This window comes from Oncorhynchus masou, unplaced genomic scaffold, assembly GCF_036934945.1.
Source record: "Oncorhynchus masou masou isolate Uvic2021 unplaced genomic scaffold, UVic_Omas_1.1 unplaced_scaffold_1482, whole genome shotgun sequence".
NCBI classification, from domain to species: domain Eukaryota; kingdom Metazoa; phylum Chordata; class Actinopteri; order Salmoniformes; family Salmonidae; genus Oncorhynchus; species Oncorhynchus masou.
In genome coordinates this window covers 127,262-146,398 of record NW_027004819.1, presented here as the reverse complement: position 1 = coordinate 146,398, position 19,137 = coordinate 127,262, and the positions used below count along the sequence as shown (strand labels likewise).

The 19,137-nt window shown below is 43.2% G+C and overlaps 1 protein-coding gene across 1 annotated transcript in view; it reads left to right on the top strand.

Moving 5' to 3' along the window:
- The first annotated feature begins 5,578 nt into the window (after positions 1-5,578).
- The window catches only part of LOC135531004 (NACHT, LRR and PYD domains-containing protein 7-like), a 36,956-nt gene continuing 23,397 nt past the window's right edge, over positions 5,579-19,137 (top strand). The window contains 7 exon segments of the mRNA XM_064959156.1: positions 5,579-5,668; positions 5,983-6,053; positions 7,336-7,452; positions 11,620-11,736; positions 12,341-12,425; positions 12,555-12,783; positions 13,169-14,665. Coding sequence (XP_064815228.1) covers positions 5,579-5,668; positions 5,983-6,053; positions 7,336-7,452; positions 11,620-11,736; positions 12,341-12,425; positions 12,555-12,783; positions 13,169-14,665 — 2,206 coding nt within the window.

The window sequence follows — 19,137 nt, the reverse complement described above, 5'->3', positions numbered from 1 at the left end:
GCCACCTAGACTGTTTTACCTGCTTTGCTACATTCATAAAGAACCAGAAACCTGGACTATTCCCTATGAAGTTCCTCCTGGCAGGCCAATCGTATCAGACTGTAATAGCGAATCATACAACATAGCCCAATATATTGATCATTATATCAACCCTCTCTTCACTAGACACCCCAGCTACCTCAGAGACACTTATCACTTTCTTGAGAAGATCAAACCCATAGTTGCTCCCTCCCAAACATATATATTCACTATAGACATTGATAGCTTATACACTAACATAAATACAGCAACAGGAGTACAGACAGTCAGAAATATTTTCCATGCACACCCAGATAGTAATAGACCAGACAATGAAATACTACAATTATTAGAAATCAGCCTCACCCACAATGACTTTATATTCAATGATAAGCACTACTTACAGGTGGAGGGAACAGCTATGGGCAAGAAATTTGCCCCGGAATATGCAAACATTTACATGGCTGAATGGGAGAGAGAGGCATTGGCCAAGTGCCCACATCAACCTACATTCTATTACAGACTTCTAGACGACATTATAGGAGCCTGGCCTCATGATATCCAACTATTCACTGAATTCATTAGCATTCTCAACAGTCACCACCCCACCCATTAAGGTTAAATACATAATACATCCATGTGAAGTACACTTCTTGGATACTACAGTTTTCTTTAATCACATAAATCAGTCCCAAAAAACAATATTCACTAAAGTTTATTTCAAAACAACAGATACACATGCTTTACTCCACAAACACAGTTATTACCTGTTACAGGAATTATATTCCTATATGTTTTAATACCCAATTAAAATTAAACACTCTGTCAATTTCTAAGAATTTGTAAGACTCTTATTTGCATGAAATGGACAGAGACCAGTCTCAAAATATATCAGCAGCGTTTATTCTTGAGAGTACTGAACATGATACAGTTTACCACAGATTATAAACTGAAAATGACATCATTAGTTTTCGTACTACCCTGTCTCATCTCCGCTCCAGTACAATGGCTGTATAGTTCTCAAGCCTTAGATACTTTATGACCAGAGCCAAGGTCTGCCTGTGGAGATAAGCCTTCTAGCCAGTCTGGCTATAAGTTCATTCATTTCTACCAATTCATTTCTACCAAGGAACAGACAGTCATTGTTCTAATTCTTGATTATATTTACACACATTATATTCAGTACTAAGGTTAAAAGAAAATTCATACATCTATACAGTAACATAATAGTATTCTGATTAGTACATATACAGTAACACAATAGTATTCTGATTAGTACATATACAGTAACAATAGTATTCTGATTAGTACATATACAGTAACATAATAGTATTCTGATTAGTACATATACAGTAACACAATAGTATTCTGATTAGTACATATACAGTAACAATAGTATTCTGATTAGTACATATACAGTAACATAATAGTATTCTGATTAGTACATATACAGAAACATAACAGTATTCTGATTAGTACATATACAGTAACATAATAGTATTCTGATTAGTACATATACAGTAACATAATAGTATTCTGATTAGTACATATACAGTAACAATAGTATTCTGATTAGTATATATACAGTAACATAATAGTATTCTGATTAGTACATATACAGAAACATAACAGTATTCTGATTAGTACATATACAGTAACATAATAGTATTCTGATTAGTACATATACAGTAACAATAGTATTCTGATTAGTATATATACAGTAACATAATAGTATTCTGATTAGTACATATACAGAAACATAACAGTATTCTGATTAGTACATATACAGTAACATAACAGTATTCTGATTAGTACATATACAGTAACATAATAGTATTCTGATTAGTACATATACAGAAACATAACAGTATTCTGATTAGTACATATAGAGTAATAATAATAATAATTTTGCACGCCCAATTTTTCAGTTTTTGATTTGTTAAAAAAGTTTGAAATATCCAATAAATGTCGTTCCACTTCATGATTGTGTCCAACTTGTTGTTGATTCTTCAAAAAAAATACAGTTTTATATCTTTATGTTTGAAGCCTGAAATGTGGCAAAATAACGCACAGTTCAAGGGGGCCGAATACTTTCGCAAGGCACTGTAGGTAAGATTAGTAAATTATCCTTATGTTCTGACATTATCATGTATGTCCAATTCTCCCTTTGGTAACCATTCATATTTATCCTGTACCAATTCTCTGTCAAGTGTCTTATCTACTTTTAAGAGGTTTTTGTGTTCATTTCCTCTCTGCTCTGTAACAGCTGTGATGCTTCCAAATTTTAACTAAATGTCTCACTGTTAGGCTTTATCTAAAAGTCATGGATTTTTTTTGTTGTTGAAAAATCATGTCTATGGTGTCAATTTCTAAAGTCCTTTTATAGGTTAATTAAGATTCTCGATTCTATCCCTAATCCTGAATCTCCACAGATGTCATATATCCCTGTCATTAGTAACTGCCATGGAAATGTGCCGCACTGCTGAAGTCACTGACATGAGAATGAGAGCAATGGAAATCGAAACCCCACGCTCCGATGTTGATACTGTTCACACTGTTGCTAGGCAGACATTCAGACTAAACCAATCGAGGCAGGGCAATTCACCACGAACAGTGAACACAGAGAACCCCGTAGCATGTAAATACTGTGGGAATACACACACACACGTGGCAAAGAGCACTGCCCTGCCTATGGAAAACCATGCAGAGCTTGTGGAACTAATAATAATTTTGCAAAAGTGTGTCTCAAAAGCAAAAGAAGGGTGAGTGAGGGCAAGATTCACTGTGTTGATGATGTCACTCAATGTTCAGAGCTGAACAGTGAAAGTGACGCTTACATGCATGAATCCATTGGGGCTGTACACTCAAGAGGGAAGAAATGGTTTGTGACACTACGAATACACAACAAGCAACAACAATGTCAACTGGATTCTGATGCTTCATGCAACGTAATGAGCTACAAAGACAAAATCAATCAATCTGGCACCTGACACACATCTATTGCACAGCGATACTAGACTAAAGCTGTACTCAGGAGAGCTAATGAGCTCTCTGGGCACCTTTGAGACCGAATGTGTTATTCGGGGACGCAAACACAAGCAGGAGTTTGAGATTGTAAAAACCAGTCAACATCCTCTCCTCTCAGGCTCTACATGCGAACGCCTGGGACTGATGCAGTTCACTGTACCAAATGACCTGCACATTGTGGATCATGTCCAGCATGGACCCCTGTCCAAAGAACAACTACTCAGCAGATATGACGATGTATTCAACATGCCCGTTGAATCTGTGCCTGGGGAGGTACACTTTAAAGTGGATGAGATCATCACTCCAGTCCAGTGTGCTCCTCGCAATGTGCCCATGGCAATGAAAGTGGCTGTGAAGGCCCAGCTGGACAAGTATGAGGCCGATGGCCACATGACATCTGTGACTGAACCAACTGACTGGATCAGCGATATGGTCATAGTGAAAAAAACAGAGAAGCTGAGGGTCTGCATCAACCCAAAGCATCTGAACCAAGCACTGAAACGATCCCACTACATCATGCCGACACTAGAGGATGTCCTCTATAAGCTTCCCAAGGCCAAGATTTTCACCTTGGTGGATGCCCGAGATGCATTCCTTCAATGCAAGCTGGACGAAGAAAGCAGCTTCATGACTACCTTCTGGACCCCCTGGGGTCGGAAACGCCGGCTCAAGCTCCCGTTTGGTGTCTCAGTGGCGCCTGAGGTATACCAACGCAAGCAGCACGAGTTACTGGCTGGGCTCAAGGGCATTGAACCCATCGCCGATGATGACCTGATCGTAGGCTGTGGTGACACAGACGAAGAAGCAGAACGGGACCACGATGTGAAGCTCCTGGCACTGATGGAGCGCTGCCGATCAGTTAAGCTTCGCCTTGGCCGGAAGAAGCTGCAGTTCAAGATGAAAGACGTCCACTTCCATGGCCACATCCTCTCGGCAAAAGGCCTGAAGCCGGACCCAGACAAGGTCAGAGCGATCCTCGACATGCCAAACCCGTCTGATGCAAAAGGAGTACAGCGTCTCATCGGCTTTGCAAACTATCTTGCAAATTTCATGCCACACCTATTAGCAGTCTGTGAGCCTCTGCGCCGGTTGCTAGACAAAGACACACCATGGTACTGGCTACCCAAGCATGAGGCCACAGTGCAGGAGATGAAATCTCTGGCTTCATCCATGCCAGTGTTGCGCTACTACAACGTCATGAAGCCTGTCACAATCCAGAGAGACTCCAGCCAAAGGGGACTTGGATGCTGCCTTATGCAGGAAGGCCAGCCCGTTGCGTTTGCCTCGAGAGCGCTCACCCCCACCGAACAAAACTATGCACAAATTAAGAAAGCGTGCCTCAGCATCGTCTTCTCCTGCCAGCGATTCCATCACTACTTATATGGGCGAGAGCTGGTCACCGCTGAAACTGACCACAAACCACTCATTGCCATATTCAGTAAACCTCTCCTCAACGTGCCCAAGAGGCTTCAAAGCATGCTCCTGACTCTGCAAAACTACAGCCTGAAGGTCATTTACAAGCCAGGATCAGCGACACACTGAGCAGGGCAACAGCACAATGTACAGGCAGAGGCACTGCCTATTTGCGGCAGGCCACCTGTTCGCTACAGCAGGAACAACAAGATGTTCAACAGATCAATCAGGCAGACTACTTAAACGTCACAGATCACCGCCTAGCCCAGATAAGGACACACACTGACGAGGACGAACACCTACAGTCACTGAAGTCCATGGCTCTCGCAGGTTGGCCATACCTGAAAAGAGGAGACACCTTTCACAGTGAGAGAATACTGGACCTTTCGAGATGAGATCAGCGTGCAAAATGGCATCTTGTTCAGAGGTCAGAAGGTCATTATTCCCAAATCACTACGTCCAGAGATGCTTACCCGCATACACTCCAGTCACGTTGGAGGTGACGCATGCTACCGCCAGGCTCGTGAAACATTATACTGGCCAAACATGCAAGCAGAAATTAAAGACTTTGTCAGCAACTGTACCACATGCAACAAGTATGCTCATGAACAGCAAAAGGAAACCATGATGTCACATGAACTGCCCACAAGGGCCTGGCAAATCATCAGCATGGACTTATTCAGCCACAGACAAAAGGACTATCTTCTCATCGTTGATCACTACTCTGACTTTTGGGAAATTGAACTGCTCCCTGACTTGTCTGCAGAGACGGTCATAAAGCGCTGCAAGGCGCAGTTTGCAAGGCAAGGTCAGCCTGACAAGGTAATCACGGACAATGGCCCACAATTCACTGCACAGTTCAAGCGTTTCGCCTCAGAATGGGAGTTTGACCACGTGACCTCCTCTCCAAGACACCCAAAAGCAAATGGCAAGGCAGAATCAGCTGTCAAGATTGCAAAAAACCTGTTAAGCAGGGCCTTGTGCGACAGCAACGACCCATGGAAAGCGATCTTACAGTGGAGGAACACACCCACCGAAAACATGGACAGCAGCCCAGCCTTCTGTCCAGACGTCTGAAGACTACCATCCCGTAGCTAACAAGCTACTGGAGCCCTGCGTCATGGTTGGCATCACGGACAAACTGTGTCACAGAAAGCAGCTCGCTAAGTGCTTTTACGACCGGACTGCTCGAGACCTACCAGAGCTGGAGGTGGGTGAAATGATAAGGATGAAACCGCTGCCGGGAGACCACACAGGACTTTGTAGGCTGGGCACATGCCTGCAGAGAGTTGCACCACATTCTTACCTGGTGGATGTTGGTGGCTTCCTCTATCGTCGCAATCGGGTGGATCTACGCGTAGCAGAGCAGACAAGCCAGAACACGCCATACACTCACCTAGATGAGCTGTATCACAGTCCAGGCCTAAGGGTAAGGGGCGCAGAATTGAGACATGGGCCAACTGAAGGTGAGGCTTCTACCCCACCAAGCTCTCCAGCTCGTGCCCCTAATCCTACCCCTGTCAGAGCCAATACTTACTCACGGGTGGGTCGGCTGTGCAAGCCACCGGACAGGCTTACTCTGTAAGCAAGGGACAGTTAACTTGCCCTCGGTTAATTAAAATATATACATTTTCTTAAGTAATAAAACTAAATTAAAAAAGGAAGATGACAACTGAAGTAAAAAAGAAAATGTAATGCCTTTTCTATTGTTATGACCTGACTGTTAAGAACTTAAATGTTATGCCTTTATGTTTGCACTTTCTATTGAAAAGGATGATGTTACGGAGTCTAGTTGATAGGTAATCGACTAGTCGGACTGTTCCCCGGACTCCAGTTGTACGGATTTGTACAATGCGCTAACAAGGCTATTGAACCTGACATTGGTGTCTGTCTTTATTCATTTATCCAACATATCATACCGAAACAGTCGGTACAGCTCGGTAATCTGGCCAGCTACTCTACCAGCAGCATCCTAGTTATCCTAGCCAGTCGGTACAGCTCGGTAAGTTAGCTAGCTACTCTACCAGCAGCATCCTAGTTATCCTAGCTAATCGGTACAGCTCGGTAAGCTAGCTAGCTACTCTACCAGCAGCATCCTAGTTACCATAGCTACCACTACATCATCACCGGCCGATCGAGCTCCCCGGTTGTTTGTTCCACCTGTTAAATCCCGGTGAGGCTTCTCCCTCTCTCGTTGACGGATGCTGTCTACCTCTGTCGGTTCTCCTCTCTTCACTAGATGGACGGTAACTTTATTATTTAACCCGTCTATGTCCAAGGACCAAACTTTTGAATATTATTTTCAGGGCGCCTCAATAGCAGGTATTGAACCCCGGGTAAATAATCACTAGTCAGAACCTCAACCTCAGTATACATTCATTATAAAAATCATCTTATTATCTGATATTGTGAGTAAACAACCTCGAGAGTGCGTCTTCCAGCCCTCTAATAAATTACATAATTCAACCCTCCCAGTTAGTAAATTTACATCAACATGCCCCCAGAGAAGGCAGAGAAACGACACCAGCCTTTTAGCGGGGCTGACAGACTGACTACAACGCTCGCGACGCTAAATGAATTTCCTCATTAAAAATGACACACTGCTCGCGCCATTAACTAACGTCTGGAAGTCAGTTCTATTTGTGACGCAGTTCTCGCTGCATCTCCTCATTGGTTTATAGAAGCAGGTACCCACGTGTCATCTCATTTAGCAAAAAAACATAACTTAACATAAACATAACTTCTTTAAACAATAAAAGCTCATTTACGAACATTTCTGAATATGAATATATAGCTTTTTGGAATGAAACTCTTATGTTTCCCCATCAGAGCTCAGCGTAGATGAGAGATGTAATGTTTGTCTCTGTTGTGTTGAAGCCCAATCAAGCAGGAGAGACCAGCCTCCCCTGTTCCCAGCTGTGTGTCCATGAAGAGTGACTGGTCTATGAGTCTACCTGAAGAGTTTAGAGAGGGAGACTTTTCTACTGACCAAAGGTAAGAAGAACTCATGGGTCCTGGTCAGTGAGTTAAACAACACTGTCTCTAGTCATTTCTTTCTCCCATTTTCACATTTCTATTTTAGTTGTTTTCATAATTTATAGGCTCATCCTTTGTCCATTTTCATAGTCCTAAAACAATATTAAACAAACACAACATTCCCTCCCTGTGTGTGTGTGTGTGTGTGTGTGTGTGTGTGTGTGTGTGTGTGTGTGTGTGTGTGTGTGTGTGTGTGTGTGTGTGTGTGTGTGTGTGTGTGTGTGTGTGTGTGTGTGTGTGTGTGTGTGTGTGTGTGTGTGTACTCCCTGGATGAGGAGATGTAATCTCATGTTTTGTCTCATTATTACCTCAACTACCTGGTACCCTGCAACATTGACTCAGTACTGGTTCTCCTTATAGTCTCATTATTACCTCAACTACCTGGTACCCTGCACATTGACTCAGTACTGGTTCTCCTTATAGTCTCATTATTACCTCAACTACCTGGTACCCTGCACATTGACTCAGTACTGGTACTCCTTATAGTCTCATTATTACCTCAACTACCTGGTACCCTGCACATTGACTCAGTACTGGTACTCCTTATAGTCTCATTATTACCTCAACTACCTGGTACCCTGCACATTGACTCAGTACTGGTTCTCCTTATAGTCTCATTATTACCTCAACTACCTGGTACCCTGCACATTGACTCAGTACTGGTACTCCTTATAGTCTCATTATTACCTCAACTAACTGGTACCCTGCACATTGACTCAGTACTGGTACTCCTTATAGTCTCATTATTAGAACTCAATATATTGAACAATATGATTGAATAGACCAAAAAAAGCATCTAATAACTCACAGCTGTTCTAGTGGTCTGAGGCAGGTGGTAGATTACTCATCTGTTCTAGTGGTCTGAGGCAGGTGGTAGATCAATCAGCTGTTCTAGAGGTCTGAGGCAGGAGGTAGATTACTCAGCTTTTCTAGTGGTCTGAGACAGGTGTTAGATTACTCAGCTGTTCTAGTGGTCTGAGTCAGGTGGTAGATTACACAGCTGTTCTAGTGGTCTGAGGCAGGTGTTAGATTACTCAGCTGTTCTAGTGGTCTGAGACAGGTGTTAGATTAGTCAGCTGTTCTAGTGGTCTGAGGCAGGTGTCAGATTACACAGCTGTTCTAGTGGTCTGAGACAGGTGGTAGATTACTCAGCTGTTCTAGTGGTCTGAGACAGGTGGTAGATTACTCAGCTGTTCTAGTGGTCTGAGGCAGGTGTCAGATTACACAGCTGTTCTAGTGGTCTGAGGCAGGTGTTAGATTACTCAGCTGTTCTAGTGGTCTGAGGCAGGTGGTAGATTACTCAGCTGTTCTAGTGGTCTGAGGCAGGTGTTTGATTACTCAGCTGTTCTAGTGGTCTGAGGCAGGTGTTAGATTACTCAGCTGTTCTAGTGGTCTGAGGCAGGTGTCAGATTACTCAGCTGTTCTAGTGGTCTGAGGCAGGTGTTAGATTACTCAGCTGTTCTAGTGGTCTGAGACATGTGTTAGATTACTCAGCTGTTCTAGTGGTCTGAGGCAGGTGTTAGATTACTCAGCTGTTCTAGTGGTCTGAGGCAGGTGTCAGATTACTCAGCTGTTCTAGTGGTCTGAGGCAGGTGTTAGATTACTCAGCTGTTCTAGTGGTCTGAGGCAGGTGTTAGATTACACAGCTGTTCTAGTGGTCTGAGACAGGTGGTAGATTACTCAGCTGTTCTAGTGGTCTGAGGCAGGTGTTAGATTACTCAGCTGTTCTAGTGGTCTGAGGCAGGTGGTAGATTACTCAGATGTTCTAGTGGTCTGAGGCAGGTGTTAGATTACACAGCTGTTCTAGTGGTCTGAGACAGGTGGTAGATTACTCAGCTGTTCTAGTGGTCTGAGGCAGGTGGTAGATTACTCAGCTGTTCTAGTGGACTGAGGCAGGTGTTAGATCAATCAGCTGTTCTAGTGGTCTGAGGCAGGTGTTAGATTACTCAGCTGTTCTAGTGGTCTGAGGCAGGTGGTAGATTACTCAGCTGTTCTAGTGGTCTGAGGCAGGTGTTAGATTACTCAGCTGTTCTAGTGGACTGAGGCAGGTGTTAGATTACTCAGCTGTTCTAGAGGTCTGAGGAAGGTGTTAGATTACTCAGCTGTTCTAGAGGTCTGAGGAAGGTGTTAGATTAGCGTTTTCAACGTTAATAACAATGTTTTTTTGAAACAGCTCAGAGATTTAACGATGCTCTTGATTCTAATGATGATGGGAAACTGGACCCTGGATAAAAACATCTGCTAAATGAATAAAATGTCAAATGTAAATGTTTTACATACAGATCTCCTATTACTGTATTGAATTATTATATTTAAATATTTATGTATTGATATTAAAAGTGTATCATTTATACAGTCCCTCTATTAAACATGTATTTATTTGTTACATTTGACTGAATAAAACCAGCAGATATATATTATTACTGTATAAAACCTAGCAGTACTACTGATTTCACTGAGAGTGAGGCAGATATATATTATTACTGTGTAAAACCTAGCAGTACTACTGATTTCTCATTGAGAGGGGTGGCCATGGTTAGAAAGCCACGGAGGCGGACAATAAAGCGGACTAAGACAATGGTGGAGTGGGGTCCGCGTCCCGCGCCAGAGCCACCACCGCGGACAAACGCCCACCCAGACCCTCCCCTAAAGGTTAAGGTTTTGCGGCCGGAGTCCGCACCTTTTGGGGCGGGGGGGTGGGTACTGTTCTGACCTTTATTTCCTTTGTTTTGTCATTATTTAGTATGGTCAGGGCGTGAGTTGGGTGGGCAGTCTATGTTTGTTTTTCTATGTTTTGGGGTATTTCTATGTTTCGGCCTAGTATGGTTCTCAATCAGAGGCAGGTGTCATTAGTTGTCTCCGATTGAGAATCATACTTAGGTAGCCTGGGATTCACTGTGTGTTTGTGGGTGATTGTTCCTGTCTCTGTGTTTTGCACCAGATAGGGCTGTTTTTGGTTTTCCACGTTTATTGTTTTGTAGTGTTCATGTTTATCTGTTTTTATTAAACATGAGTCAATATAACCACGCTGCGTTTTGGTCCTCCTCTACTTCACCACAGGAAAACCGTGACAGAGACAGATATATATTATTACTGTGTAAAACCTAGCAGTACTAGTGATTTCTCTGAGAGTGGGGCAGATATATATTATTACTGTGTAAAACCTAGCAGTACTACTGATTTCTCTGAGAGTGGGGCAGATATATATTATTACTGTGTAAAACCTAGCAGTACTACTGATTTCTCTGAGAGTGAGGCAGATATATATTATTACTGTGTAAAACCTAGCAGTGCTACTGATTTCTCTGAGAGTGAGGCAGATATATATTATTACTGTGTAAAACCTAGCAGTGCTACTGATTTCTCTGAGAGTGGGGCAGATATATATTATTACTGTTGAGACACCGAAGTTTACTGTTCAATTTAGCAGGTATTGAACACCGGGTAAATAATCACTAGTCAGAACCTCAACCTCAATATACATTCATTATAAAAAATCATCTTAATATCTGATATTGTGAGTAAACAACCTCGAGAGTGCGTCTTCCAGCCCTAAATTACATCATTCAACCCTCCCGGTTAGTAAATTTACCTCAACATGCCCCCGGAGAGGCAGAGTAACGACACCAGCCTTTTAGCGGGGCTGACAGACTGACTACAACACTGCTTGTGCGCGCCAACGAGCGTCTGGAAGTCAGTTCAATTTGTGACGCAGTTCGAGCTGCATCTCCTCATTGGTTTATAGAAGCAGGTAGCCACGTGCCATCTCCTCATTGGTTTATAGAAGCAGGTTCCCACGTGCCATCTCCTCATTGGTTTATAGAAGCAGGTACCCACGTGCCATCTCCTCATTGGTTTATAGAAGCAGGTCCCCACGTGCCATCTCCTCATTGGTTTATAGAAGCAGGTACCCACGTGCCTTCTCCTCATTGGTTTACAGAAGCAGGTACCCATGTGCCATCTCCTCATGTAGCAAAAAAACACAACTTAACTTCTTTAAACAATAAAAGCTAATTTACGAACATTTCTAAAAATGGATATATAGATTTTTTTTCTTTTCTCATGTTTCCCCATCTGAGCTCAGAGTAGATGAGAGATGTAATGTTTGTCTCTGTTGTGGTGAAGTCCAATCAAGCAGGAGAGACCAGCATCCCCTGTTCCCAGCTGTGTGTCCATGAAGAGTGACCAGTCTATGATTCCACCTCTGACCTTTAGAGAGGGAGACTTTTCTACTGAACAAAGGTAAGAAGAACTCATGGGTCCTGGTCAGTGAGTTAAACAACACTGTCTCTAGTCATTTCTCCTCTCCCATTTTCCCATTTATTGTTGTTGTTTTCATAATCCATAGGCTAATCATTTTGTCCATTTTTCATAGTCCTAAAACAATATTAAACAAACACAACATTCCCTCCCTGTGTGTGTGTGTGTGTGTGTGTGTGTGTGTGTGTGAGGAGATGTAATCTCATGTTTTACATTTACATTTACATTTAAGTCATTTAGTGTGTGTTCACCTTCTGACATCCAGTGGAACAGCCACTTTACAATAGTGCATCTAAGTCATTAAGTGTGTCCTAGGTATTCCTTGAAGAGGTGGGGTTTCAGGTGTCTCCGGAAGGTGGTGATTGACTCCGCTGTCCTGTGTGTTTGTTCCACCATTGTGTTTTGACTGGGCTGAGCGGGAACTGTGGTAGGGAGGCGAGTGGATGAACGCAGTTGCTGTGTGTGGGCCTGATCAGTGGAGGTGTGTGTGTGGTCTTGTGTGTGGAAGCCAGTGGAGAGAGCGGAGGAGCGGGGTGACGTGTACTCCATGGATGGCAGGAGATGTAATCTCATGTTTTGTCCACAGAAACCAACAGGAGAGATCAGAGTCAGAGATTCTCAGTGGTCAGTCCTCCCAGAGTCATCAAACAGACCTGGACTCCATATTCAGTGTATGTGGTCCTGTTATGTACATTTGTTTTTGTTTACCTCAAGTAAAGTTGATCTGTCAATCATTCATTAATGTGTTAATGAGAAAGCATTTATTCTCTTGCTTAACTTATTTACTTTATTTATTTCAGATGCTTGAAGAGAAAATTATGACATTTATGAAGAACGAGCTGAAGATGTTCAAGAGGATTCTTAGTCCAGAACTCCCAGAAGGCTTTGAGAGTCAGAAACAGGATAAGGAAGTGGTGGATGCTGAAGATGAGCAGCAGGAGAGCAGTGCCAGAAAGGGGGCTCTGAAGATCACACTGCACATCCTGAGGAAAATGAACCAGAATGAGCTTGCTGACACACTAGAGAAGAGTAAGAGCTGTCTGCCTCATGTTAAATGATGTTTTATGACATTTAAAAGCTGTAGCTAAAGTACAGCTAACGTAGCTAACGTAGCTGTGTAACTCAATGATATTGTAGCAGCCAACACAACACCTAGTGACCTCATCAAGTAGCGGCAGGGATGTGTTGTGCTGATTAATTTAGAGAGAGACTACATTAATAATACCATCAATAATACCAATAATAATATAATCAGTCACACCAGTCTGTAATGCATTATGAAAACATTTACACATTTATACAGTCAGTTAAAATAATACATTGTTATAATGTGCAACTTTATAACAGTCCTACAATACAGTAGGTATTAAAAGAGATGTAATATTAATATCATCTGTGTTATTTCTAGATTCAGATGAGCTTGCTGTGATTTGCCAACGTGAACTCAAATCTAATCTAAAGAAGAAGTTTCAATGTGTATTTGAGGGGATTGCTAAACAAGGAAACCCAACACTTCTCAATAAGATCTACACAGAGCTCTACATCACAGAGGGTGGAACAGGAGAGGTCAACAATGAACATGAGCTGAGACAGATTGAGACAACAACCAGGAAACAAGCAAGACCAGAGACTGCAATCAAATGTAACGACATCTTCAAACCCTTAACTGGACAAGACAAACCTATCAGAACTGTGCTGACAAAGGGAGTTGCTGGCATTGGAAAAACAGTCTCTGTGCAGAAGTTCATTCTGGACTGGGCTGAAGAAAAAGCAAATCAGGATGTCCAATTTGTATTTTCATTCCCTTTCCGGGAGCTGAATTCGATGAAAGAGGACAAACACACTTTGATTGAACTTCTTAATCACTTCTCAATGGAAACCAAACAATCAAGAATCTCTATCTACAACAAGTACAAAGTTCTGTTCATCTTTGATGGTCTGGATGAGTACCGACTGCCCCTAGACTTCCAGAAGAACAAGATCTGTTGGGACGTCACAGAGTCAACCTCGGTGGATGTTCTGCTGACAAATCTCATCAAGGGAAATCTGCTTCCCTCTGCTCTCGTCTGGATAACTACTCGACCTGCAGCAGCCAATAAGATCCCTTCAGGGTGTGTTGACCAGGTGACAGAGATACGAGGGTTCAATGACCCACAGAAGGAGGAGTACTTCAGGAAGAGATTCAGTGATGAGGACCTGGCCAGCAGAATCATCTCACACATAAAGACATCAAGGAGCCTCCACATCATGTGCCACATTCCAGTCTTCTGTTGGATTTCTGCAACAGTCCTTGAACACATGTTGAGTACAGACAAGAGAGAAGAGATGCCCAAGACTCTGACTGAGATGTACACACACCTTGTGGTGTTTTATACCAAACAGAAAAATGAAAAGTATCTTGGGAAAGAAGAGACAGGTCCACACTGGAATAAAGAGAGCATTCTGTCACTGGGAAAACTGGCTTTTCAACAGCTTGTGAAGTGCAATCTGATTTTCTATGAAGAAGACCTGAAGGAGGCTGGAATTGATGTCAATGAAGCCTCAGTGTACTCAGGATTGTGCACACAGCTCTTTAAAGAGGAATGTGGGCTGTACCAGGACAAGGTGTACTGCTTTGTTCATCTGAGTATTCAGGAGTTTCTGGCTGCTGTATATGTGTTCCTCTCATTCATCAACAACAATGAGAATCTAATGGACAAACCGCAAATTAAGTCCAATATATTTTCTTCAATGTTCAGAGACAAGACTGAAGTTACTGTCTACAAGAGTGCTGTGGATAAAGCCTTACAAAGTGAGACAGGAAACCTGGACCTGTTCCTCCGCTTCCTTCTGGGCCTCTCACTGGAGTCCAATCAGAAGCACTTACGAGGTCTACTGACAAAGACAAGAAGCAGCTCACAGAGCCATTGTAGTGGCTTCCTTTCGCCTTTACCATAGCCACTGCCCAAGCCTGAAGCGGGGTTGTTTGGTACGCATACAGTCCACACTCAAGGTTTCCCAAACGGCCAAACATTCGATGACATCCAGGGATATGGTGCAACAAAAATGTTTATTCTTCTTATGTCTAACAAATAAATTATTCTCCAATCAACTTAAAGCATAGAATACTTTATATGGAAAAGACACATTATGTCTGTATGTATGTTTGTATGTATGTTTGTATGGTCAAAAAACTATACCGCTCCCGCATCTAGCAAGGACTCCCCCTCCCGAAGGCCCAACTTCCTGCCTTTATCCTAACACACTTACCACAATACAATGAATAGGCAAGAGGGGGGGACAAAAACTGAGTTACACAAACAACAAATGAATATATCTCAAATCAGGTAAATATAAATCATAATGGTACGTACCTAATATTTCATCATTTACATTAATATTTAATATATTTACACAAATATACATGGAGCTCCATATGTTCAGTCTTTTACGCAAATATGTCCAAATCGGCTCTAACATACCGGCCCCTAATTGTTGACTGCACTGAATGCACGACAATTACTTAATATTCAAACGTAGAGCCAATACACAACATTCTATACCAGAGCACTATTACAGTTGATAGCTATATACAAGTATACAAGGTGCCATATAGAAAAAGTCCATAGATCTCAGTCTGAGTTGAAGTGTAAAGGTGTTCAACTTCCAAAAATGTCAAGAGTTTGACGTCCAAAAATGTATGACATCAAAGAATGTAAGAGTACGACATCAAGAATCAGAGGTGCACGTGATTCTAAGATGGAGCACTGTGTGTGTGTGTGTGTTTCACTCAGTCGCCTCAAGGAGCAGACAGAGTTTATTGATAGGTCTCTGTAAGATATTGGTCTTAGTCTTAACCATGACGCTCCGGACAAGACCTTTGGCCCCTGGCAAGGCCTCCACCACACGCCCCATTAGCCAGGAGTTCCTTGGGGCGGTGTCATCGACGATGACCACGAGGTCACCAGGACTGAAGTTTCTCTTAGTTTTGTTCCACTTGTTCCGCTCCTGCATAAGTGGAAGATACTCCCTGATCCATCTCTTCCAGAAGAGGTCAGTGATATATTGTACTTGCTTCCATCTCCTTCGTGTGTATAGGTCGCTTCTCTGGAATAGTCCTGGTGGCAGGACTGGCTTAGCTTTCAGATGAAGCAGATGGTTCGGAGTCAGGGGTTCTAAATCATTAGGGTCATTTGTTACAGTAGTGATTGGTCTGTCGTTCATAATCGCCTCAACTTCACACAAGGCGGTCTGCAAAGCCTCATCATCCAGTACTTGCTCTTTAAGGACTGAATAGAGGATCTTTTTCACCAGTCGGATCAACCTCTCCCATACCCCCCATGGTGGGCTCCAGAGGGAGGGTTGAATGACCATGTCACTCCTTCCTTCAGTAATTCATTTTGAATCTTGCTGTGATCCAGCTCTTTCATAGCTTCTTCTAGCTCTCTGTGTGTTCCAACAAAGTTGGTGCCATTGTCTGTTCTGATACTTGTTACTGGGCCCCTTCGACAGATAAACCTGCGCAGGGCATTGATGCAGGAATCAGTATCCAGATAACTAGCAACTTCTAGATGGACAGCTCGACTCACAAGGCAAGTAAAGATCACACCATACCGCTTCACATGAACGCGGCCTCGCTTCACCTCTATGGGGCCGAAGTAATCTATGCCCACATGGGTGAAAGGCGGCAAATCAGGTGACACCCGATCTTGTGGAAGGTCGGCCATCTTCTGTTCTCCAGCTCTAGCTTGCATCCGCCTGCAAAAGACACAGCTCTTAAGGATCTTCCTTGCTAAAGAGTTGGCACAGGGTATCCAATATCGCTGGCGAAGTCTAGAAAGCATGTGACCTCTCCCAGAGTGGCCAACCTGCTCATGGATATGGAGTAAGATCAGTCTAGAGATGTAGGAGTCTTTTGGAAGTATCATAGGATTCTTTAGTTCCGTAGGCATAGCAGCTTTGCTTAACCTTCCTCCTACTCTCAGAATGCCATTGTCAACAATTGGATCAAGCTTACAGATTGAGCCACTTCTCTTGGCACATTGTTTTCCTTTCACAACTAGTGCAATTTCTTGTTTAAAGTGCTGTCGTTGTTCAAATCGGATGATGACCTTTTCTGCTTCATCTAGGTCATCCACAGACAGACTTTCTTTTCCAAACGTCAGTTTGAACTTGTCAATTTGTTCCTTCAGTGAGTTTGTCAGACTCTGATCTGGATCAGTTTGAGAGAGTATTTTCCTTTTCTGGCTTAACTGTAGAAGACGTTTCTTCAGTTTCAGCATCCAGGCAACTGCTTTCTTCAAGCTGTTCCATGTTGAATAGTACTCAATCAGTTTGCTGGTTGGACTCTTTTCTTCCACACTTGTACTGTTTACGATTACGTCTTCCCTCACCTCTGGATCATCCGGAGGGATGGAGTTAAGCTCCTCGGGGACTTTCGGCCATTGAGTTTCTGGTTTCTCCAGGAATTCTGGTCCATTGCGCCATCTCTTTGAGTTCAGGAACATTTCAACATTTAATCCTCTTGAGGCATCATCGGCTGGGTTGTGTTTGGAGTTCAAATACCTCCACTGTTTTGCTTTCGATAGGTCACGGATCATAGCAACCCTATTAGCCACAAAGGTATGGAATCTTTTGGTATCATTGCGGATGTATTTTAGCACAGACTGGCTGTCAGTCCAAAAAGTTGACTCCTCAAGTTCAATCTGGAGCTCTAACCTTAACATCCTGTCCACTCGCACTGCCAATGTTGCTGCAGCAAGTTCCAGTCTGGGGATTGTCATCTGCTTGAGTGGAGTCACCCTTGATTTCCCCAGTATGAATGCAATGTGAACCTTTTCCGTACCGCTTGTGAACCTAAGGTAGCTTGCCGTGCCATAACCTTGTTCACTTGCATCACCGAAGTGATGCAGCTGTGCCGTCATGACTTGACCAAAGTTCTCAGGCTTCATACACCTGTCTATCTGGAATCTGGAGAGCTGGTCCAGCTCTGAGAGCCATCTCTGCCATGAAATAGAGTGTTCTTCAGGGATGACTTCGTCCCATCCACACTTTAGCTTGCAGAGCACTTGAAGAATTTGCTTTGCCTTTAATACAAATGGGGCGAGGAAACCTAATGGATCATAAATAGAGCTGACAGTTGAGAGAATACCTCTTCTTGTAAGGGGTCTGTTCTTGACAGTGACCCGGAAGGTAAATGCATCTCTTTCAATGTTCCATCGGATTCCAAGTGCTCTTTCAACAGGCAGCTTTTCTCTGTCCAGGTCCAATTCCTTTATCTGCTTGGCTTTGTGTTCATCAGGGATAGAAGCCAGCACAGTGCGGCTGTTGCTGACCCACTTGGTCAATTTGAACCCACCCTGAGAGCACACAACCCTGAGGTTTTTTGTGAGTGCTATGGCTTGTTCTTCTGTGGCCACTGACTTGAGGCAGTCATCAACATAGAAGTTGGACTTGACTGTTTGAATCACCTCTTCATTGTACCTCTCACAGTTGTCTTCTGCAGTCTTTCGCAGTGCAAAGTTTGCACAACTTGGAGAGGATATAGCACCGAAAAGATGAACCTTCATTCTGTACTCCTCCAATCTTTTGTTAGTATCACCGTCCGGCCACCATAGGAATCGCAGGAAGTCTAAGTAATCTTCATGGACACGTACTTGATGGAACATTCCTTCGATGTCTGCCATCATGGCAATGTGCTCTTGCCGAAATCTTAGCAAGACTCCTATAAGCGTGTTTGCCAGGTCAGGGCCTTGAAGGAGTTCACTGTTAAGAGATGTACCTTTATAGGATGATGAACAGTCAAACACTACTCGTATCGTTCCTTTGCGCTTATGGTGAACGGCGTGGTGTGGTATGTACCATACCTTGCCTTTCTCTCTGAGGAGCTGTTCTTGTGGTACCTTCTCGGCGTAACCTTTTGTTATCATCTCTTCCATGAAGCCTTTGTACTCTGCAGCGTAACCTTTGTCCTTCTTGAACTTCCTGATAATATTTAGAGCCCGCTGCTTTGCCATGTCACGATTGTTTGGCAGGACTACATCTTTTTTGCGAAAGGGCAACGGTAAGTAGTAGTGATGGTCTTTGAGGGTTATGGAGCTTGATACGATCTCCATAAACCTACGATCCTCAGCTGACATCTCACTTTTCTCTTCATACCCTCTCTCAGGGAAGTCATGGTTGTACTGATTTACAAGAAGAACCCCCAGGTCGGCCATTGAGATACGATTGGCCGTCACCGTAGGATGCCCAGATTCTTCTGCCATGGTACAATTGTTAAGAGGACCGTTCATCACCCATCCAAAGAGGGTTTTCACTGCATACGGTCCGTTGCCTTGACTATTTATGATTTTCCAGGGTTCCATTGCCTTTGGAGCATTTACGCCAATCAGGAGTTCGACGTCG